This window comes from Trichosurus vulpecula, chromosome 1, assembly GCF_011100635.1.
Source record: "Trichosurus vulpecula isolate mTriVul1 chromosome 1, mTriVul1.pri, whole genome shotgun sequence".
Classification (NCBI taxonomy): Eukaryota; Metazoa; Chordata; class Mammalia; order Diprotodontia; family Phalangeridae; genus Trichosurus; species Trichosurus vulpecula.
In genome coordinates this window covers 237,138,954-237,163,863 of record NC_050573.1, presented here as the reverse complement: position 1 = coordinate 237,163,863, position 24,910 = coordinate 237,138,954, and the positions used below count along the sequence as shown (strand labels likewise).

Below are 24,910 nucleotides of genomic sequence, written 5' to 3'. Positions count from 1 at the left end.
AGTTTGTGAGTGTAATTCTCCATTATCCAGTAGAGATAACAATAAGGTTCATTTAATGTCTGTTACTTCCACCATTTTGGTATATCTTTCTTCTCACGTACCCCAGTTCTTAGGAATAATAAATTCTAGCGCTTCTCACCCTGTAAAGTCACCTGTAAAGTAGCCATCTCTCTCTTTGGAAGATTCCGCCTCCCCTGTACCTCCTTCCCCTGATTACTTCCAGTTGTTTCCAGAAACCTCCATTTTAAGTAGAGTACCTAGACCAGCCATGTTCACTTCTTCCTCTCTGGGCTTTGTTGCTGATTCTATGGCCTCCTTTCTCCACCACACCTTTTATAGTATTTGTTGTCTTCTACCTTTAGAATGTAAGCTCATTTAGGACAGGGAATATGTATCTTTTTGTTGTATTCCTAGTGCTTAGCACAGTCCTTGGCCCATAGTAATCACTTAATAAATGCTTTTTGACTTACTCTAACTTTCTATCATGATGTATTCCTTCTTTCTACACTAATATATTTCTCTTTTGCCATCCTTTTTCTTTTTCCTCTTAGTCCTCAGAAACATACCAAACCACCTCCATATCTTTTTTTCTTATTTGAATCTGCATGCCCATTGAAAAAGTTTTTGAGGGACATTTCTCCTATTGGAAAGTGAGCCTTCTCTATCATATAGCCCTTTCATTTGCTTAGATTTTATTTTTCTAAATTTCTCTTCGATCTTGTGTTTGCATTTCAAAGTTCTTACTTATCTCTGGCCTTTTCATTAGTGATGTTTGAAAATCCTCTGTTAAAGGTCTCTTTCCTGTATGATTATACTCAGCTATGCAGATTAAGTTATTCTTAGTTTTTAAGCCTATTTACTTTTCATTTATTTTGCATAGCTGTTTTTTTTTTTCCTAAGGAGGAGAGGTGAGACAGTCAGGGTTAAGTGACTTGCCCAAAGTCACACAGTTAGTATCAAGTGTCTGAGGCCAGATTTGAACTCAGGTCCTCCTGACTCCAGGGACTGTGCTCTATTCACTGTGCCACCCAGATGCCCCTCCCCCTCTCCAGCAGTCCCTCCCTTATCCTCTCATTCCCCTAAATTTAAGTACCCTTTTATACAGCCCTTTGACCTGTTCCATCTGCCTCTCCTCTAAAGCTTCCCTCCCTTATCCTCCCATTCCACTAAATCTAAACACCTTTCTATACCCCCCCCTTTTAATCTATTCCCTCACCTTCCCGTCTAAAGATCCCTCCTTTATCCTTTCCCCCTCCCTATCCCCTTAGAATTTTATTTCTTTTTTAAATTTAGAAGACCTTTATACTCTCTTAGATGTATATATTTTCCCCCTCTTAAACCCATTCCCATTGTTTTTGAACATCTGTTTTTAAAAACTTTGAGTTCCAAATTCTCCCCCCTCCTCCCTTCCCACCCACCCTCCCTAAGAAGTCAAGCAATTCAACATAGGCCACATGTGTATCATTATGTATAACCCTTCCACAATACTCATGTTGTGAAAGACTAACTATATTTTGCTCCTTCCCAACCCATCCCCCTTTGCTGAATTTTCTCCCTTGATCCTGTCCCCTTTTGAAAGTGTTTGTTTTTGATTACCTCCACTCCATCTGCCCTCCCCTCCATCATCCCCCCCTCCCCTTTTTTTTTATTTTCTTCCCTCTTCTTTCCTGTGGGGTAAGATACCCAATTGGGTAGGTATGGTATTTTCTCCTCAGGCCCAATCTGATGAGAGCAAGATTCACTCATTCCCCCTCACCTGCCCTCTCCCCTCCTCCCACAGAACTGCTTCCTCTTGCCACCTTTATGCGAGATAATCCACCCCATCTCTCAATATGTTCCTCTCTCATCCCTTAATTTGATTTTATTTCTTTTACATATCTTCCCTTCATCTTTAACTCACCGTGTCCTCTCGTGCGCACTCTCTCTCTCTCTCTCTCTATATATATATATATATATAGATATAGATATAGATATATAGATATGTATGTATACGCATATTCCCTTCAGCTACCCTAATACTGAGATCTCATGAATCATACACATCATCTTTCTATGTGGGAATGTAAACAAAACAGTTCAACTTTAGTAAGTCCCTTGGAATTTCTTTTTCTTGTTCTTTTTCTTGATTACCTTTTCATGCTTCTCTTGATTCTTGTGCTTGAAAATCAAATTTTCTATTCAGTTCTGGTCTTTTCACTGAGAAAGCTTGAAAGTCCTCTATTTTATTAAAAGTCCATATTTTGCCTTGGAGCATGATACTCAGTTTTGCTGGGTAGGTGATTCTTGGTTTTAATCCTAGCTCCATTGATCTCCGGAATATCGTATTCCAAGCCCTTCCATCTCTTAATGTAGAAGCTGCCAGATCTTGGGTTATTCTGATTGTGTTTCCACAATACTCAAATTGTTTCTTTCTGGCTGCTTGCAGTATTTTCTCCTTGATCTGGGAGCTCTGGAATTTGGCAGCAATATTCCTAGGAGATTTCTTTTTGGGATCTATTTGAGGAGTCTATCGATGGATTCTTTCAATTTCTGTTTTGCCTTGTGGCTCTAGAATATCAGGGCAGTTCTCGATAATTTCTTGCAAGATGATATCTAGGCTCTTTTTTTGATCATGGCTTTCAGGTAGTCCAATAATTTTTAAATTCTCTCTCCTGGATCTGTTTTCCAGGTCAGTGGTTTTTCCAATGAGATATTTCACATTGTCTTCCATTTTTTCATTCCTTTGGTTCTGTTTTATAATATCTTGATTTCTCATCAAGTCACTAGCTTCCACTTGCTCCAATCTAATTTTTAAAGTAGTATTTTCTTCAGTGTTCTTTTGGACCTCCTTTTCCATTTGGCTAATTCTGCCTTTCAAGGCATTCTTCTCCTCATTGGCTTTTTGGAGCTCTTTTGACATTTGAGTTAGTCTATTTTTTAAGGTGTTGTTTTCTTCAGTGTATTTTTCAGTATTTTTTTGGGTCTCTTTTAGCAAGTCATTGACTTGTTTTTCATGGTTTTCTCGCATGCTTCTCAATTCTCTTCCAAATTTTTCCTCTACTTCTCTAACTTGCTTTTCCAAATCCTTTTTGAGCTCTTCCATGGCCTGGGACCAGTTCATGTTTTTCTTGGAGGCTTTTGGTGTAGGCTCTTGCACTTTGTTGACTTCTTTAGGCTGTATGTTTTGGGCTTCTTTGTCAGCAAAGAAAGAATCCAAAGTCTGAGACTGACTCTGGGTGTGTTTTCGCTGCCTGGCCATATTCCCAACCAACTAACTTGACCCTTGAGTTTTTCAGTGGGGTATGACTGCTTGTAGACTAAAGAGTTCTATGTTCCACGTTTGGGGGGGTGGCGGGATGTGCCAGCTCTGCCACACCAGCACGGCTCCTTCCCCAAGAACCCCCAACCCGGACTGGGCTTAGATATTCAGCAGGCTGTGCACTCCTGCTCTGATCCGCCACTTAATTCCTCCCACCAGGTGGGCCTGGGGCCGGAAGCAACAACAGCTGTAGCTGCCCCACCTCCGCTGGCCCCCCACCCTGGGGCTGGTAGCGGAACCATGAACTCCTTCCACTCCCACAGCTTTTCCCACTAACCTTCTCCGCTGTCTTTGGTGTTTGTGGGTTGAGAAGTCTGGTAACTGCCACAGCCAACTAATTCAGGGCGCTAGGGTACTTTCCGCCCAGCTTCTGGTCTGGTTGGTCCGCGCAGCTCACACTGGGCTCGGCTGGGCTCGGCTCCCCACGGCTCCCCTCTGCTCCCAGCTCCGTGTGGGATAGACCTCACCCAGAGACCATCCAGGCTGTCCTGGGCTGGAGCCCTGCTTCCCTCTGCTGTTTTGTGGGTTCTGCCGTTCTAGAATTGGTTCAGAGCCATTTTTTATAGGTTTTTGGAGGGTCTCGGTCACGCTAGTCCCTGCTTTCCAGCTGCCATCTTGGCTCCGCCCCCCATTAGAATTTCTTAACATAAAACACCCCAGTTTTTTTCATTACTTTTATAATCATGACTTTTAAGGAATCCAATGACTCTTAAATTATTTCCTGTTTTCTTCTAAGTATTCATGTAGTCTTCATGGGAAATCCATTTTTTTTTTCCCTTTTAATCTTTGCTTATAGTTGTTATGGTATTACTATCTTGCTTTAGAGTTTTGGATATCTTTGGATCCATTATGATCCTTTATAACGGTCTACATCTTTTTGTGTTTACTGATCGCTCCATTTTTAGAGGGAAGGGTGGTGATCAGCTCTGTTTTGTGTCTACCTTGGTCACTTGGGTTTTTTGTGTTGACCTTTAGCTCCTCAAGTTTGGCCCCTCTAGATCTTTGAAGTTCACAGTATTGATTTTCAGGCCTTCTTTGGCATCTTAGGATAAGAGTCGTAGCATCCCAGGACCTCAGAACTTCTGGGCCATGGCTGTCCTGCTTTGAGCACCATTGTGCTTTTACTGGGTGCTACTGCTCTATAGCCATTTCAGGAGCCCTCATGGGTTTCCAGCCACCATGGGACTTTATTGGGGGAGACATCCTGCCTCCATATACCAAACCTTTCAGGCTGTAAGTGTCTCTGGCCAGTTTTTCATTGTCTTAGGAGACCTTTGACTTGTTTGTCTTAGTTTTGGCTCTGGCTGGGCTAGCAACACCTTTCCTATTGCCCATGGTCTTCTGGCTGACTTTTTTTTTGTGGGGTAGAAATCACAGTAGTTTCTCATTTCATTTCTTGATCTGTGATTTTTATTTTTCCTGCAGTACGTGAGATGGGACCTGCCTCCATTCAGACTACTATGTTGGCCCAAAGTCTGCTTTAGATATTTTGGATTTGAGGTGTCAGAAAAATATCCAGGGGGTAGATTATCTTGGGAGGGGCCATATGGGGTTGAAGAAGACTCAAGGTTGGAAGGAATGATTTGAGAATCTATCTGTATAGACTTGATTTTTTATTGTCCTCCATTCTTGAAGAGGACCAAAAAGGTGTCAAGTTACAGTGTATCCACCTGTTGCTGATCAGACCAATATGAGCTCAGAATGCTCTACCACAGGTTGGGCACAAATACTCCATGTAAACGTTTGGGGTTGGATTCTCTAAATTGGCTTATCTTGCGTTTCTTTTGAGCTACTTAACTCTAATATCTTGTTTTTCATCCAGGCCTCTTCCTCATTTACGAAATGGAAAAAATTATTTCAGACCTCTTGGTAATCCAGTATTTGCCAGAGATTTGTTAACATTTCCAGACAATACAGATCATTGTCAAACAGGTAAAGTATGATCTTTAGATAGGGGTAGAGACAGAAGCTATCTATTTGGTAAAACACACAGAATCAGGTCTTTGTTAGCAGTGCTATGTGAATTCATACTTTTAGTTTTCAGAAAGTTACTTTGTCTATGGAAGGCTGTTATTAAGTGTTGGCAATTTTACTTGTCATTCTTAGTCTAGGAGGAAGATATTTAATAAAAATTGGCATGTTCACTTAAAGAAAATATTTGTCATTTATCTATAATTTTAATGCATTAATAGGGAAAGTTATAATTTGAAGTTAGATTTTCATTAATTTTCTGTTTTAGTATTTGGGATGCTATTGGGAGATACCATCATTTTGGACAATTTGGATGCTGCCAACCATTATAGAAAAGAGGTATGTTTATTTATTTGAGTTTTTAGTTTTAATTTTTCCTTATGTTACATTTTAAAGGAATCGACTGCAAAAACCAGACCCATTATAGTTATATAAGTATGGGACGGTCAATCCTATTAGCAGTTTGAGAGAAAACAACTCAAAAAAACTTAACACCATTCAAAATACCTGAAATGTCAATACGCTTTGAAAGTCTGGTCTGATAATATTATGTCTTTCCTACAGTTGTAAATGTTGTGAACCAGATAACATAATGTAGTACATATTGGGAGAGATTTGCATTTTGATAACTTGACTCTGATTTCAAGTGTTAATTGAAGCAAACTAGGTTAATATTGTTTTCTTGAAATTAGAGCTATCTCTTCTAATGGCTTTGAATTATCCTAAATTATTTTACACTATGGGAGAATTTTGATTGTCCCATTATGTATAGGTATGTATAGCATGCCCACATGTAAATTTGCTACATGTGGGCCATGACATATACAGTATTTTTATTTAAAATGTCTTATAAGTTTATTCCTTCAGTATAACTCTGTCAGTCTGAGTTGCCTCAGGGGCATTTGATATGGTTAATTCTTTGCAGAATTAAAGTATATCTATATATTCAAAGCGTCTCAAACTGAATTTATTATCTTTCCTCAAACAAACTCTTCTTCCTAATTTTCCCATTAATTAGGAGGATAGCAGCACATCCTCCCAGTTCACCTAGGTCTAGAATGAAGGAGTCAACCTTGACTTCTCAGCCACTTTACACAATTAGTTGTCAAATCCTATCATTTCTACCTTTGTAATATCTCTGGTATAGGCTCCTTTTCTCCTCAAATGCTGTCACCACACTAGTGGAGGCCCTCATCATCTCACACTTAAACCACTGTAATAGCCTGCTGGTTGCCTTTGCTTTAAATCTCCCTTTTCCAATCCATCCTCCCCTTATCTGTCAAATTGATCTTCCTAAAACATAGGTCTGATTATGTTGTTCCCTTATTCAGTAAACTTCAGTGGCTCCCTAGGACCTCTAAGATCAGATCTAATATAAAATCCTCTGTTGGCATTCAAAATCCTTTATAGCATTGCCCTCTCCTACCTTTCTAGTCTTCTCCACACCTTGTTCCCTTTCACATACTCTTGAGATTTTGTGACACTGCCCTCCTTACTGTTTCTTACACAGGGCACTTCATATTTCTTCTATAAGATATTCCATACCTTTCCTCTGGGCTTTTTATTGTCTGTCTCACGTGCCTGGAATTCTCTTCCCTCCTTATATCTGCCTATTGGCTTTCCTGGCTTACATCTAAAATCCAACTTTCTTCAACAATCCTTTCCTTATTCCGTCCCTCATAAGAATATCTCCAAATCTTTCTATGTCTTGTTTATATATAGTTGTTTTCATGCTGTCTCCCTTAAAGTATGTACATACATACACATATACACACATTTACATATATTTTAAAAATCTCTGGCATCTCCTTTAAAGGAAAAAAAACCCTACATAATCTTGGAGGCTAATTATTTACCTTTCAAAGCTATTCTCAGTGTGGACATGCAGGCTCAGATTAACTAATAGATTATTACTGCAGAAATTGCCTCTTCTACTTACTATCCTATGTATCTAATTCTCACTGTCTTCTCTCGTAATCATCTGACATCCATTCTTTCTCTTGTACTGCGACTGCATTCTTACAGGTACTAGTAACCCTCAGTATCCCAATTTATTGCCATTTCTCAGTTGTTAGTCTTCTTTACAGGCTTTGACTTGACTCTCTCCTTAAATCTTTTTTTCCCGTGATTTCTATGTTGCTATTTGATCCAGATTTCCTTCATACTTCTTTGACCAGTCCTTAGCTAGCTTCTTTTTTCCCCCTTTCCCTAAATGTGGTTGTTTTCCTTTAGCTACATCTTCAGCCTCTAGAGCTTCCACTCTTACTTTTATGCAGATAACTCCCAAATTTAGATTTCTAACTCCTCCAACTTTGTTGAACTCTGATTTAACATTTGCAGTTGTCTCCTGAACATTCCCACTTGGCTTACTGTTACCTCAGATTCTTAACCGAGTTCCTTATCCTCACCCAAATCCAGGTTCCCCTTCTCAATTTCTGAACTTTTTGCCTCTTCCTTTTCCTTCTTCCTCTGTATCTTATCATTTTCCAAGTCCTGTCTACTCTTCTTTCATAATGAATTCCAAGCATACTACTTTCTATCGTCATTCCCATTGTCTTAGTTTAGATTCATACATTTTGCTTGCACTACTTTTTTGTTGATTATGCGTATGACTACTAATGTAACTATTTTTATCATTCTTCCCTTTTCCCCTCCCAAAGAAATGGCAGCCCTAATTGATCAGTCACTGTCTAGAATGTTTAAAAGATCATTAAGAATAGTACTTCCCTAGTAGAGGAGAGCAAATTGTGTCCTGATTTTCATCAAAGGGGAGAGAACAGAATCTGAAAACTAGAGTCCAGTGAACTTGACTTCAATTTCTCCGAAAAATCCACGTTAAATCATTCATGAGATGGATAGTGAGCTCCTATCTGTGATTGCAAAGATCCAACATAGTTTCATCAAGTCTCCCTTATGTTAAAACTAATATCAATTCCTTTTTGTATGGGGTTACTAAAGTGGTATATCAAAGAATTCAATAGTTTTAAATACCGAGATTTTAGCAGTGCGTAAATGATAATATAGTTAGACAGATTTGGCTCTGATGAAATGGATGAACTCAGAGTGCTCATTAATGGTTCGATGACACCTTGGCAACTTCTACTTTAGTGTTTTATCTCTTCTTTTTTGTAATGCTTCGAGGTTTGCAAGGTTTGATTATTTTATTTGATTCTCACAGCAATCCTAGGATGTAGGTGCTATTATTGTTTCCATTTTACAGATGAGGAAACTGAGACACAAACAGAGGTTAAGTGACTTGTCCAGGGTTGCACAGTAGGTGTCTAAGGTCAGAGTTGAATTCAGGTCTTCCTGACTCCAGACCCATTGTTCTATCCATTCTCCTACTTAGGAGACGTTCTCTTAGTTTTATGTGTATCCCTTCAGCACCCAACAGAGGAATTTAATAAATACTTTTTTCATTCTCTTTTTATAACTTACTGATAGTATCGTTTACTTATAATAGGTTGTTAAAATCACCCATTGTCCTACTTTGCTAACAAGAGAAGGTGATCGAATTCGAAGTAATGGAAAATTTGGAGGCCTACAAAATAAAGCTCCTCCAATGGACAAACTTCGAGGGATGGTATTTGGCGCCCCACTTCCAAGACTGTATCAGACCCTGAGTGTCAACATAGGCAAGTCTGTTAGCTCTGTTAATTATCTGTTTATGGTATACAGTGAGTCAGAATGTTCTATTTGATGTGAGATTCTAACAGAACAAATGAAGTAGTTATACAAATGTGGGTGATATCAGATGTCAGCATCCTGTGTTTTCAGCTTTAAGTACTGGGTGATATCTTTTTCTTTCATCTTTCCACCCTTACAATTTATTGAAATTATGGTATGTCTATCACTAGTTTCTTTTGTATATCACCATCCCTCTTTGCCAAATAATAACACTATATTTACTCCGTGATCACTTATCCAGCTATCCAGAATATAACCGGGAACAAGAAGGAAAGGAAAAAAACAAATATCTGAACACCTAATATTATACCTGAAATTCTCTCTTCTAACCTCTACCTCCTGGCTTCCTCAGAAACCCAACTTTTTTGAAAGAGGCCTTTCCCATCTCTCTCTACCCTCCTGCACTTCTAAAGCTTTACCTTTCATATTGCTTCCCATTTATACTGTGTGTGAGTGCGTGAAAAGTGTGTTATTAAGCATTTCATATGGGCCAGGCATTGTACTCAGTGATGGCTATTCAGAAAGAGGCAAAAGACCATCCTTGACCTCAGTGAGCTCACAGTCTAACCGGGGAGATAACAAGCAAACAAATATTACAAAAAAAAACTCCATGCAGGATAAAGAAGACATAATTAAAACAGTGAAATTGAGAGGTTGTTAAAGCCTTCCTGAAGATGATAGGATTTTAGTTGGACTTAAAGGAAGGCAGTAGGCAGGGATGAAGAAAGAGAACATTCCAGGTAGGAGAGAATGCCCGGAGTTGAGAGATGGAGTGTCTTATTCATAGAACAGCTAGGAGGCCAGTGTCACTTTATTGAAGAGTACATGGTGGGGAAAATGGTATAAGAAGCTTGGAAGTGTAGGAGAGGCTAGTTAATGACTTTGAACTCCAAGCCAAGGATTTTGTATTTGACTTGAGGCAACAGAGAGCCACTGAAGTTTGAGTAGGATTTGACATGGTTGAACCTGTGCTTTAGAAAAATCACTTTAGTGGCTGAACAGAGAATGACTTTGAGTGGGAAGAGACTTGAGGCAGGCAGACCCACCAGAAGGCTATTGTGGTAATCCAGGCAAGAGGTGATGAGGGCCTACACCAGAGTGGTGGCAGTGTTGGAGACGATGCTGCAAAGGTGAAATAATAAATAGATATTTGGCTATATAGCTCTGTCTGTCTATCTCTTCTGGACAGTTTTTTGCATGTTTCCATCATTAAAATATGAGTTTCTTGAGGATCGGGACTATTATTGCTTTCCTTTGTATCCCCAGTGCTACATACAGTATCTCCTACATCAAAAACACTTAATAAATGTTTTTTGACTTAACTTGATAAATTACATTAAACGTTCACACATTTTATTTATACAAGAGTCCTTGAGACAGGATTAAAAGGATCAGAGAAAGCAGAAAGGAAAGATTTGGTCATTTTCTCAGTCTCTTTGTACTGTTTTACACACTGTTTTGGTTTCTCTTTCAATAACAGATTACAAACATCAAGTCAGAGGGGACAGGGAAACCTACAAAAATAGTCACACTGACAGGACCAAAAATTGGAAGTTGACAGTCTGACAATGAGGCAAGACAAAAACCCTATAAAAAGAAATCCACTAAGTTAAAAATAGGACAATTGGAGCCATTGAGGGTATGGGAAATGACCTTCACATGCCTCAGCATATGTGTTAGCATTTTATTGTCAATTAGTGGCATAGTAGATACTAGACTTAGAGTTCAGGAAGACTTCGGTTAAATCCTGCTTCAGATACTTTTTGTGTGGCCTTGGGCAAGTGACTTCAGATTCTTCTACTGTAAAATGATGAGGTTGAACTCTGTGTCTAAAGTCCCTTCCAGTTCTACATCTATGATCCTATATCAATATTTGTTTGCCAGTTAAATATTTATTAGAAAGAATTCTATCATAAATGTTTAAAGGTTTTTTTTTAAGTTCATGCTTCATACAGTCAGTAGCAATTATCTGGAATAGTCACTTCTGTTCTAAAGTAGTTCATTGTGGGGAAGCTAAAGGACCTTCGTGGAATTAGATTGGCCAGTAATACAAAGCAATAGATCTTCTACATGATGCTTTAAACTCACGTGGGAAGGCAGTTTGGCCTGTATGGAAGCACCCAAGGGTAAAGAGGAAATGATGATGAAGGGTACCTGCTGTCTGTCTGTTCATGTTTACTAGTGGAATAGAAGCAAACCAGAATCCAGAGACAGGGGTCATCCTTGGATGCTCAGCAGCAAAGAAGGAATCCACAATATTCATTCAAGAACTGCTTCCAAGACTCAGTTCATTGTTAAACCAAGTTCTTAATACTCTTCCCATTGTCATGCCATGTATCAGTGTAGATTAAGGATGAACAGAGGGTCATATTTTTTTTGGTTGAGGGGGGAAGGCAGGGCAATTGAGGTTAAGTGATTTGCCCAGGGTCACACAGCTAATAAGTATGTCAAGTGTCTGAGATCGAATTTGAACTCAGGTCCTCCTGAGTCCAAGGCCAATGCTCTACCCACCGTGCTACCTAGCTGCCTCGGATCACATGTTTTATAGGAGGGGCTTTTTCGGATATTTATGTTTAGTTTTTTACCTCTCATATCACAGGGAGATTGCTTGGGAGAGGAGTTTCAGCTAGTTTGAAAAAAGAAAGAAGGTGCCCATCAGGAGATGCTAGCATGTATGGAATAGCAAGGGCCTGTCACAAGAATGTTCCAGACCCCCCCAAAATAGAACTTCTTTTGCACTTGTATGTATGGAATCTTTTTTTCCCCTTATTAGGCTAGAGAAGTGTTACAGCAATATATAAACTAATTCTTTCTATAAAAGATTTTCCTTAAACAAAAGAAGCTTCACAGCTGCCCACAGTTAGGAGTGGAGGGATCTTGATCTGAATGTAAGGAAAAAATAATGTTTATAAAAATGAGATTACAAATCCAACAAAATAGTTACCTTACCAATATTTTAATCAGATTTCTTTGTTTTCTGGTAGATCTTCTTCAGCAATATCGTTCAGCAGTGTGTAAACTCAATAGTGTGACTAAGGAACTTAATGCTCAAATAGACTACCTTAACACCCCAGATATGCAGAAGAAAAAGCAGGAGCTTAGCGAACAGGAGAAAAATCTGGAACGAATAGAACAAAAACTTGGTATGTGTTCATTTTCTGTTAACACTTACTTTGTAGTGGAGATAATTATTTATGTTTTAGTTATTCTAATAGTACTATCTATCAAAATATAGTGGAGAAAGATGGTGATGACAGACAGTTCATCTCCCAAAATTCCCAAACATGTTCCTTAAATCCTTTTACCATAACTTTTAGAATTTTTTTTCCTTCTAGTAGGAGAATAGCATTAAAAGTTCTATCATTCTCTCCTCTTTCCCCCTCAAAATTTCTAGTAAGTAAGATTTAAGACTTTTATTTTTCTGCATTTTATAGTCAATTTGGTTATAATCTTTTATTTTCCATCTTTAAAGGTATGACTCCAACAGGTAAATGTGAATTAGTCCGTCAGGCAGCTAAACTCAATATGTCAGACAGCCCAATCCCTCCTAAAAGAATGAGACGAGAAACAACAAAAAAACTAAATAGGTAAGTCTTTGTTTCCTTAACTTTATTTTAATAGTGATGATGGTTATACATATTGACTCAATACATGGCAAGATGCATAGAATTGATGTTATCTTTATCTTAAGCAGGAAAAAGAGGAAGTGTTGATGAGAAGGAAGAACTTTAATCCCATTGCTCAACTTGCCCTGGGTCATTCTGATTCTTTGAATTTTTTTTGTTGTGATGGTGGTGGTGGTGGTGGTTAATAACTTAGCAAAAAATCACACAGGGAGTCTATTTTGATTTCTTTATGTGACTACTTGAATGCCCCACTTTACTTTTCTACTTTCTTCCCCAAACATGGTGGATTCTGTTTTACAGAATCACCAGTTATTACAATCAACAACCTACTTAAATTAATGTGAAAAAATACATTTTGTACATTGGTACTTTTTAAAATTCATAAATTTGTACATTGACATTTATAAATTTACAAATTCATAATTATGGTTTAGTGAGTTGGGTGCCATATAGATTTCATGTCATGTAAGCTACAGTATTGTCTTTGACCTTTTGTCCTCAAGAATATAATGTAAATATCTTCTTCAATTATTGTATTTGAATTAACTGAACCAGTAGGACTATCTCATATCTGAAGTGGTTAGTGGGACTTCTTGTTTTAGAGTGACTGATTCAGTGCTTAAGTACTTAAAATGTCTGTATAACTTCTAAGTGATATGTAAGGGGGTGTTCACATGAGATGGTCCCTGGAGCTAACCGTGAGTATTGTGTGCCTCCACTGCTCTGCTTTCAGTGAAGATTTTCTTTAGTGTCTGACATGCATTGAAGCAAGCAGGGGACTTTTGGGCAATCTGCCAAGTGGTTTTCTTGGTTATGAAATTTTTCCCCCCAGAAACACAGCTGAGTTATATTAGATTCGAATGAGGAAATGATTCACGGAGTAATAGATTTTTGTTATCCTGAAAGGACCTTTTTGATCACACAGCTCACTCTTTTTTTTTTTTTTTTTTACAGATGAAGGAACAGAGCAAAGAGATATTAAATGTTTTTTTTTCATTAATGACAAAACCTAGTCTCCTTACTTCCAATATGTTACTTTTTCTCTTCCACACATTATAAAAAAAATACTTTTACAAAAACTTTTTTGGGGCACATTTATCATTCAGTGAGATTACACATCTAAGCAGGTGTTTCTAAATAGATGGTCTAACAAAAATTTTAAAATGCTGTCAGTGTTTTTCCATTGATATCTTTTGGTTGAAGGTCTCTTCTTAAAGAAAATCCTGCCTTGGGGGGATATTTATATGGCTTGGAAATGGATAAAGAAAACTGGTAATTCATATCAATATGTAATAGTGTACCATATTTGTAGAGAATAAAAATTAAGTTTATTAATAAAAATATTTCCAGCACTTTTCTTATCAGTCAACATGCATTTATTGGACATCATCATTTTATCAGGCATCGTCTTAGGTAGATGCTAGGGATACAGATACAAAGAATCAAACCATCCCTTCTCTCAAGAAACTTATATTCTTAGATCTCTAAACATGCGTATCTAATATCACCCTGTAAGGAATCCTTTCTTTACCAAATGGGTCAATACTATCCTGTGAGGTCTGTTATTTTGAGTTTCTGCTCCTAAGCTGTATCACTAATTCAGAATCCAAAGTTAACGGTGTAAACCAGTGCTTCCTTAGCCTATGGGCCACAGATTCTTGAGTGGTGAAAGTTATTATGTCATCTGTCATGATGTACTTTCTCAAATAATCTGTATGAGAAGTGTATTTACTTTTATGTAAGGAGATACTGGCACAGACAGTTCCAAAGAATAGACCTTTTAAGTAGTAAAGACATGATTTCAGGGGAAAAAAATTAACATACTTATGAAAATAGCTTAGAATTTAAAATGAATATCATTTGGAAGTCAGTGGTAGGGTACATAGTGGATAAGAGCAGGCTGGAACATATAATGAATGAGGAACTTGAAAGAACAGGAATTAAAAAAAATATCCTCAAGGAAAGATATCATAGGAAGAAGATAGACTGGTCATGGGGCAAAAGCAGGGGAGAGAGTAGAGCGCTCTTCTGTTGATAATGTTTCAACATCAACAGAAAGCCAAGAAAGCTTCCAGCTTGTTGGGTCGGCAGTTTGTATGGACAGTAGTGGTGGGCAGGTATGGGTAGGTTGCATCAACATCATTCATGGGAATTATAAAATCTGTGAGATAACTTATCTATTTAAGTATTTCATTTAAAAAAAGTAATACTTAAAGCTTCATCAACATCCCATTTATGCATATTGTTATACTTAAGTCTTCTAATATATTAATTAAAATGCTGCTTATCCAAATTAATGTATGCCCTGTAAAATAATAGTATTTCTTAAAAGAAAAATCTATACTTTGGATTTGTCACTCATTTAGAAAAGATTCCTCCCCCACTTACATTTCATAAAAGGTTTTCTATATGTTGAATTGCCATGAAATAAGAGAGATTAGTAGCTCTTAAATCTGATCTATGGTCGGATAGTAGAATGTTTTAATCAAGTTAATGAGCTAGGCTACACCTAGGCTGTGTTGATCCTTGAATAGTCAGTCAGTCGTCATATATAGTTAGGTGTGCCACAGCTGGTGTTCCTCTGTTGTTGAACCAGGGTTTGGTTATTTCCATGCCACTATGAGTCATTGAAGTGGAACTTTAGAGGAAGTTGTGCAATATAATGTAGTTAAATTGAACATTTAAGTGACATTCTTCATTAGGCCACCTACTTGTCTTCTGTGTTTGTTTTTCTGTGTTCTATAGTAATTTTTACTACATTGAAACCCACTTTTTAAATGTGATGACAGTTCTACAAGGATCTAGGAATAGGCTTCCAGTTTCGGATTCTGTAAGACTCTTATAACCCTCTTGAAGTTTTAACACTTTATTTTCTCAGCTTTCTGCTAAGTTTCAGACCCAACTCCATGCAGAACCTGAGTATCTCACTACATTATACAAAAACTGAGTCCCATAGTTGAAACTCAAACTTAACTGTATAGGTATATTCTACTCTTCTCCATTTGAAATAGGTGAAAAATAAAGATACCCTTCTGAATGTCTACCTGCATCTTTGCATGACAAACTTACTTTGTAAGAAATACTACTAAATTTAATGCTTGCTTCCCACCATCTGCATTATCCTCGGGAGTGAGAAAACCATGTCATTCCTTTATTTTTTTAAAAAAAAAATTAATGGTTTCCTACTGCTTCCAAAATAAAATACAAACTCCTTTCTTTAGCATTTAAAGCCTTGCATAGTCTGGCTCCAGCCTCTCTTTCCAAAGTGATTTTACATTACTCCCTCTCATCCATGCAATATTCCAGTCAAGCTGGCCTCTTTCTGATGTGCTCCCTTTTGCTTCTGAGTGCCTTTGTGAGGTTGTCTGCCTTGTACCCTCCTCATCTGAACTCTCGGAACCTTTAGGTTTATTCAAAGCTCAGCCAGTGCTGCTACCTAGACTACTTTGATCTGCCATGTATATCTTGTACACATGTTGTTTCCCTCCCCAGTAGCATGTAAGCTCCTTGGGGGCAGGGATTGTTTTCATTTTCACCTTCATATAACTGCTCCTGCAGGTGCTACAGCAACAGCTACTGAAGACCCAGGAAGGAAAGTTCTTGCTATCAAAGTCTTTCGTACTTCAAATAGTTCAACATCAGAAATTGAAAGTTGTCGTCAGTGGATATGACATTAGAGAAGAAGCATTAACTTCTGCTTTGCTGCTGCACCCTAAGAACCATGAGGCCTTTTCATCTGATTTGCAGTTGAAACCTGCCCTGGGTGTTGTCTCCATTAGAATGTGAGCTCCTTGAGAGCAAGGATTGTCTCATTTTCTGTTTGTATCCCCGGTGCTTTGCACATAGTAAGCACTTAATAAATGTTTGCTTCATTCATTCATCTCCACATACAAGCATATGTAAATATTTTTGCAGTTTTAACATCTTTAGAATATTATTCTTGTTCATTTCTCTCTACCTCATCTACTTAAGTGTTTCATAATTTCATGGAAATGAAGATGTGCATGTTAGTGTTATCGGAGGGGGAATTATTTTCTTTTTTCCTGGCAGATTCTCTATATTCATGCTAGTATTGTGTATGTTTTGCTTAGCCAAACAGAATTGCATGTACCATTACAAAGAAATAAAAATAAATGATGGAATACTGCATTTAGTTGGCACTAGTTACATTACTTGGTAGCATTTGTAAATAATAACTTCTTGGTTGGCTGTTTCAGTCAGCCAACAAACATTACATATTAAGCACTTAGTATATGCTGGACACTATGCTAATGGCTAGAATATAAAGAAAGGCAATAAATATTTCCTCTTTTCAGGTCACAATCTAATGGGGAGACAGCATACAAATCATCATGTACAAACAAGATATATACAAGATAAACTGAGGGGAATCTTAGAGGGAAGTTTAAGGATTACTAGGAAGGGATTCCTGTAGAAGATGGGATTTTAGCAGAGACTTGAAAAAAATTAGAAAGGAAATGATGATCATTTAGTCAGGGAATGTTATTCCTCAGTTTGTTTCTTAGCAATTGAGTTCTTTAATCCCAATTAATGAGCATTGACTAAGCACCAACTATGTACTCTAGGCCCTGGTGATTCAAAGATAAAAATGCCTTCTGCCCTCAAGAAATTTTACTTTCCCCCCAAAACTTCTTTGGGGTGGGGGAACATATATACACATATAAGTAAAAACAAATATGTTCGAAGTTAGATACTACAAGGTAATTTTGAGTGTAAGGGAGTAAAGCAGCAGCAACTAGGAGGGGACTAGGAAGGACTCCCTTATAGTAGGTTACATGAGCCAACCTTTGAAGAAAGCTAGAAGTTCTGACAGGTAAAAGGGTGGAACATGTATTAAGGCCTGGGGTACAGCCTGGGCAAATATATGGAGATGGAAATGAAATGTCATGTATGAGAAATAGCAGGAAGGCTATTTTGGCAGGAACATGGTGTTTATTAAGGGGAAATAATATGTAATATGTCATGAAAGGTAGGCTGCAGGGGGCGGAGCCAAGATGGCAGCTGGAAAGCAGGGACTAGCATGAGCTCCCTGCTGAGTCCTTCCAAAAACCTATAAAAAATGGCTCTGAACCAATTCTAGAACTGCAGAACCCAGAAAATAGCAGAGGGAAGCAGGGCTCTAGCCCAGGACAGCCTGGATGGTCTCTGGGTGAGGTCTATCCCTCACAGAACTAGGAGAGGAGGAGCGGAGCAGAGCCCAGCGTGGGTGACGCAGACCAACCAGACCAGGAGCCGGGCAGAGCGTGCCTTAGCGCCCTGAATCAGTGAGCTGCAGCAGTTACCGGACTTCTCAACCTACAAACACCAAAGACAACAGAGAAGGTTAGTGGCAAAAGCTGTGGGAGTAGAAGGAGTTCACAGTTTGGCTACCGCCCCAGGGGCATCGGAGGTGGGGCAGCTACAGAAGTACAGCTGCAGTTGCTTCCAGCCCCAGGCCAACCTGGTGGCAGGAATTAAGTGGTGGACCAGAGCAGGAGTGAAGAACCTTCTGAAGATCTAAGTCCAGTCCAGGTTGGGGGTTCTTGGGGAAGGAGGAGTGCTAGTGTGGCAGAGCTGACACATCTCCTCAAGCTTGGAACATAGTTCTCTTAACTCTACAAGCAATCATACCCCACTGAAAAACTCAAGGGTCAAGTTAGTTGGCTGGGAACATGGCCAGGCAGCGAAAATGCACCCAGATTCAGTCTCAGACTTTGGATTCTTTGGTGACAAAGAAGACCAAAACATACAGCCAGAAGTAGTCAACAAAGTCCAAGAGCCTACAACAAAAGCCTCCAAGAAAAACATGAACTGGTCTTAGGCCATGGAAGAGCTCAAAAAGGATTTGGAAAAGCAAGTTCGAGAAGTAGAGGGAAAACTGGGAAGAGAAATGAGAAGGATGTGAGAAAACCTTGAAAAACAAGTCAATAACTTGCTAAAGGAGACCCAAAAAAATACTGAAAAACACACTGAAGAAAACAATACCTTAAAAAATAGACCAACTCCAATGGCAAAAGAGCTCTAAAAAGCCAATGAGGAGAAGAATGCCTTGAAAGGCAGAATTAGCCAAATGGAAAAGGAGGTCCAAAAGACCACTGAAGAAAATACTACCTTAAAAATTAGATTGGAGCAAGCGGAAGCTAGTGACTTGATGAGAAATCAAGATATTATAAGACAGAACCAAAGGAATGAAAAAATGGAAGACAATGTGAAATATCTCATTGGAAAAACCACTGACCTGGAAAACAGATCCAGGAGAGAGAATTTAAAAATTATTGGACTACCTGAAAGCCATGATCAAAAAAAGAGCCTAGATATCATCTTGCAAGGAATTATCAAGGAGAACTGCCCTGATATTCTAGAGCCACAGGGCAAAATAGAAATTGAAAGAATCCACCGATCGCCTCCTCAAATAGATCCCAAAAAGAAATCACCTAGGAATGTTGTCGCCAAATTCCAGAGCTCCCAGGTCAAGGAGAAAATATTGCAAGCAGCCAGAAAGAAACAATTTGAGTATTGTGGAAACCCAATCAGAATAACCCAAGATCTAGCAGCTTCTACATTAAGAGATCGAAGGGCTTGGAATACGATATTCCGGAGATAAATGGAGCTAGGATTAAAACCAAGAATCACCTACCCAGCAAAACTTAGTATCATGTTCCAAGGCAAAATATGGATTTTCAATAAAATAGAGGACTTTCAAGCTTTCTCAATGAAAAGACCAGAGCTGAATAGAAAATTTGACTTTCAAACACAAGAATCAAGAGAAACATGAAAAGGTAATCAAGAAAAAGAAATTGCAAGGGACTTACTAAAGTTGAACTGTTTTGTTTACATTCCTACATGGAAAGATGACATGTATGATTCATGAGACCTCAGTATTAGGGTAGCTGAAGGGAATATGCATATGTATATGTATGTATATGAGTGTGTACGTATGTGTGTGTGTGTGTGTGTGTGTGTGTGTGTGTGTGTGTGTGTGTATATGTAGAGAGAGAGTGGGCACAGGGTGAGTTAAAGATGAAGGGAAGATATCTAAAAGAAATAAAATCAAATTAAGGCATGAGAGAGGAATATATTGAGAGAGGGAGATAGGGAGAGATAGAATGGGGTAAATTATCTTGCATAAAAGTGGCAAGAAAAAGCAGTTCTGTAGGAAGAGAAGTCAGGTGAGGGGGAATGAGTGATTCTTGCTCTCATCAGATTTGACCTGAGGAGGGAATATCATACATACTCAATTGGGTATCTTACCCCACAGGAAAAAAGGAGGAAGAAGATAAAAAAAAGGGGGGATGATAGAAGAGAGGGCAGATGGGGGTGGAGGTAATCAAAAACAATTTCAAAAGGGGACAGGGTCAAGGGAGAAAATTCAATAAAGGGGAATAGGTTAGGAAGGAGCAAAATATAGTTAGTCTTTCACAACATGAGTATTGTGGAAGGGTTATACATAATGATACACATGTGGCCTATGTTGAATTGTTTGACATCTTAGGGAGGGTGGGTGGGAAGGGAAGAGGAGAGAGAATTTGGAACTCAAAGTTTTAAAAACAGATGTCCAAAAAAAAAAAAGTTTTTGCATGCAACTAGAAAATAAGATACACAGGCAATGGGGTGTAGAAATTTATCTTGCCCTACAAGAAAGTAAGGGAAAAGGGGATGGGAGGGGAGTGGCGTGACAAAAGGGAGGGCTGACTGGGGAACAGGGCAACCAGAATATACACCATCTTGGAGTGGGCAGGTAGGGTAGAAATGGGGAGAAAATTTGTAATTCAAACTCTTGTGAAAATCAATGCTGGAAACTAAATAAATAAAAATAATAATAAAAACGAAAACCACAAACTAAAAAAAAAAGGCTAGAGTCAGATTGTGAAGGGTTTTAGAGGGGAAACTCAGGAGTTCGTATCTTTTGATAATAAATTATTGAAGATTTTTGAATAGTGGAGTGCCATGGTCAGATCTGTGTTTTAAGACTATCAACTTGACAGCTGTTCACAAAATGGATTCTAAATGGAAGAGGGTGAGTAGGTAGCTATTGCAGTTGACCAGGCAAGAGGTAAAGTCCTGAGCAAGGGTGGTGTTTTGATATGAATAGAGAGAAGAGATGTGATATGATGTGGATGTAGACTCAATGAACAAGACTTAGCAACTGATTGGATATGTGGTGGAAGGGAGGTAAGAGAGAAGGAAGAATTGAGGATTACTCCAAAGTATCAAACCTAGAGAATGGGGAGGGTGCTTGCTGTTATTCTTTACAGCAGTATATAAATTGGCAATTAACTGTGCACTGAGGTTTACAAGCTTTTTTACTTTCATAAATGTATATGAGAAAATTACTAACCTCATCTACAATGTTTTGCATGGATATTGAGATACAGTTCTACTGGCCAAAAGTCTCCTGCTCTGATGAAGAGCTTCCTTCCTCCTTCCTTCCCTCTCCCTCCCTCCCTTCCTTCTTCCACCTTTTCCCCTGGCCCACAGAGAAGGCAAGAAGTACAGTAGCCATTGTACACATGAAATCGTGCAGAACATTTCCACATTAGCCACATTGTGGTGGTGATGGTGGTGAGGAAGCAAGAAAAATAGAGAAAGCAAAAAAAAAAAAATGTCACAACTGTGCTCAATAGTTCATCATCAGTTGTCTCTCTGGTGGTAAATTTTTTTTTTTTAAATTTGGAATTGTCATGGATCATTGTATTGATCAAGTATGTAAGTCTTTCACAATTGATTTTCAAAATATTGTTACTTTATAATGTCCTCCTAGTTCTGCTCACATCACTTTGCGTCTGGTCGTATAACTCTTTCTAGGTTTTTCTGAAATCATCTCCATCATTTCTTACAGCACAATAGTATTCCTTCACATTCTTATATAAATATATAAATAAACAAGTTATCATATATATATGATATATGAGATAACTTGTTCAGGCATTCCTCAGTTGATGGGCATCCCCAATAAGAGATTTCGGGAGAAATAAATCAATAAATCTGTGGTATATAAAACCTAATATATTTTCTTCTCCACCTTGACCAGGCTCATAACCAAATCAGATGTGTGAAAGTTGACAGAGGGGCTGTTGGTCTCACTAAGAATGTACTCACTTCTGCAGCTCTGCTACAGGAGACCAAGAGGGTGACTTACCAGACTGAATATTTCTGGGGACAATTCAAGTACCAAGGACATGAATTTCCATGTCTATCCAGATGGGGCTGGAAGCATCCATTCAAAAGAGGGAATTTCATTGGACAACATGGTCTTACTGGAAGTATCCCAGTCATCTTATTGCTCATTTTTGATATATTGCAAATGTGTCAAAGGAGAATGTTAGGCAATTTTTCATCCTGAAGAAAATACATGCTGAATTCCAGTGTAATTACTGTGGATGTTGTGGAGAGATGTTTCATGATGACAGACTTTTTAAAAAACTGGACTTGTTTAAACTTAATGAAAATGTTTCTTTCAGCTCTTGTGAACTAGAGAAATTACTCCAGAGATGAGGTGTAATAAGGTGTGAGAGGAAACCGTTAATGCAAGTTCAGGGTAAGAATGTAAATCCACAGGTGTTTGGTAATTCAAATGTTATGATGCTTCAGAAAACCATAAAAGTGACCACAGTGCACATGCAATGTGGTAGTGTTTCAGATTCTAGCTCCTTATCCTAATATGTACAGTTTATGCAGTGTGTGCAATTTTTTATAAGGAATCATTTGACTTGATGCTTGTTTTTACAAATTCTCAGCCTTAATGCTATATTGACATTGTTTTTGTAATTTTTTATTACTCTTTTTTAAAAGGTCAGGGAAAGTAAAATTCCACATTCATGCAATAAATTACTATTTAAAAAAACAATTACTGAACATTTAGAAATGTGTTGTCCAGCTAGTATGTAACAATATATGGAACTTTTGTCCACAAACGCAGGTTTCAAGTAAAATCAGCTGGTTTGTGTGTTTATCAGGAGTTATTTTGGGGGATATTTATGCATCCCAGCAAATGTGTGGTTTTTTATCTTTCTCAACATGCAGCAAAATTAGAAACAATTATGTTTCCTCCCTTTTGAACAGGTACTGCTTGTTTTTAAAAGAATAAAAATTTGAAATCACCAGGTCACTGTGGTTGGAACCATTTCAAGATGACTTATTCTATTATTGTTAAAGCTAGCAATAATAGACAATTCTTACTATTTAAAATTATTTAACTGTTCAATTTAAATTTACATATCAATTCAGCGATAATAGAGAAATGTTTAGCCCTTTGTTATAGTTTTGTTCCTTTGACCTTAGAAAAATCTAAAAACTGGCAAGAAGAATAAGCAAATTATTGCTTACGACCAAGATGATTTTTAGGAGCTATTTCCCTAAAATCTGAAGATTATTGCTTTTCATCATTTACACTTGGCATCCAGGTTCTCCTCCCTTCAACTATGTGCTGAATCATAATATCTAAAACAAACAAAAAAACCAACTTTTAAAGTTGCTTTAGAAATTACCCCATGTTCACCTAAAATTTTGTTTGATAAGTATAAAAAGGTATCTTATATCAGTATGGAAAGCTAAATATTGCTTTAAAAATTAGATATTATTAATATTTCCAATGCCAAACAAGTCTAAAGCTTTTTTGCATTTTTTTTTAATCAATGAAAAATAATGTCTCAATGGTCATGCAAGACTTGATTGTTAAGATTTGCCATCCAGTCCGGAAAGATCTAATTCTTTTTCAGTGCCATTTGCTGGGGGAAAGAGGGAAGAGTGTTTCTGTCTCATGCATTTAAATGTAACTGAAAGTCACGTTGTGTGTAAGTATTGAAGTACTGTATACTATGTTCTAAATTTGTAAAAAGAAAGGAGAAATGGTTTTATTTATATTGTACCAGAACCAATAATAGAAGTTTGGCTTAATTATGGGAAAATAAGCAGAAACACCAGGATTTTGTTTCTTAGTTAAAAGTCTTAGTTAAAAGGTGAACACTTTAAAGATGGCATTTACGCTGCACTTTTAATGCCCACCCAGACCAATGAATATTTATCATAATATTTGTCCTAATAAACCTAATATCTATAAGTACAATGGAGAAAATTTTCATGGGCTAGCATTGCTTGAATATCGAAATGAAAATTCTTAATGGTAAAATGTGTGGATTTTGGAAACAAGAAGAACTTCTTGTGTTCTCCTTGGTTAAAGATAAACTTCAGGTGCGTATTTGCTGATACTAGCTTCCCATCACTTCTTTTACGTATTATTCATGTCATTTTGGGTACATATTTTTGTGCAGCTTTACAGTAAATTTGTACTTGTGAAAAATGAAATTATATTTATTTAATTTTCATTAAAAGGAGTATTCTAAAGAATATTACTATCTATTTAACAATTGCTGTAGAGATTGTTAGTAAGAGGGGAATGTTTGGTTTTTAAAATTATGTGGGTTTATGTTTAAAAATTACTACTTAAATATTAATACCCCAAATAGTAAGAAATTTCCATTTTATACTTTTAGCCCCTTTGTGACCTGGTCACACAGTCACTAGAAAATAAAAGAAAAAGAATTATATTTTTAGTATATAATTTTGAAAGGCTAATGCTTTAAGTACAGTGTTTGAAATCTGTAGTTTTATATCATCAAAGTGTCATTAATGCTTACTTTGTGTATATGACAGTTGTACTCCAAATATTCCACTTGTTAAGTATTTTCATGCAAAAAAGAGAAATCTTCATTACATATATAATCGTTTATAAAGATGCTTGGTTTGGCCTATAGCTATGAAGTGCTTGTTTTTGTAAATTTGTTTTCTTGTTCTTTGTCCTTTTGACACCCTTCCTTCTTCCCCCCCCCCCCCCATGTTGAAGCCTAATGTTTTGTATGCGTGGACACAGTGAAAGGGAAACAGATTGCCTAAGCTTATTGTGAGAGCAACAGATCAAAAAATTAGGTTCTTATCAAACAGAATTTTTTTTTATGATGGATAATTCTATTATGGATTCTTTTAAAATTTAAGCTCCATTATAATTCAGAAGTAGTGTCATTAAAATAATTCTCTTTTCGGAAACAAACCAAATATGCAAACTTTCAAAAGTAAAAAAGTTTTCAAGGTTGCAAGCTGTTGACACTAGTAGTTGATGTTACAAATTGGCACAGCTTGGAAATGTCATAGAATTTAAAATCTTCATCCTTAAATCAGACTAGCAGCATCTTAGAAATTTGGGCTCTAGATTAAAAAAAAATGGTAATAATCTGTAGTTAGCAAGACAACTCATACAATTTAGTCTTTTGGGCCTTACTATCTACCCTTCTTCTACACCAGGGGTATCAGATTCATGGCCCACTACATGTAA

At 37.5% G+C, this 24,910-nt stretch overlaps 1 protein-coding gene across 3 annotated transcripts in view; it reads left to right on the top strand.

Annotated features, from left to right (window-relative positions):
* Positions 1 to 23,846, top strand: part of SMCHD1 (structural maintenance of chromosomes flexible hinge domain containing 1) — a 167,285-nt gene extending 143,439 nt beyond the window's left edge. Inside the window, exons 43-48 of one of the 3 annotated variants that reach the window (XM_036755134.1) lie at positions 5,121 to 5,230; positions 5,538 to 5,608; positions 8,733 to 8,904; positions 11,941 to 12,099; positions 12,429 to 12,543; positions 21,614 to 23,846. In XM_036755134.1, coding sequence (XP_036611029.1) covers positions 5,121 to 5,230; positions 5,538 to 5,608; positions 8,733 to 8,904; positions 11,941 to 12,099; positions 12,429 to 12,543; positions 21,614 to 21,638 — 652 coding nt within the window. In that variant the 3' untranslated portion in view covers positions 21,639 to 23,846. Of the gene's footprint in view, positions 1 to 5,120; positions 5,231 to 5,537; positions 5,609 to 8,732; positions 8,905 to 11,940; positions 12,100 to 12,428; positions 12,544 to 13,536; positions 15,789 to 16,140; positions 16,730 to 21,613 lie in introns of those variants that run through there. The other 2 variants (XM_036755143.1, XM_036755153.1) reach the window with 2 other exon arrangements.
* The last annotated feature ends 1,064 nt before the right edge of the window (positions 23,847 to 24,910 follow it).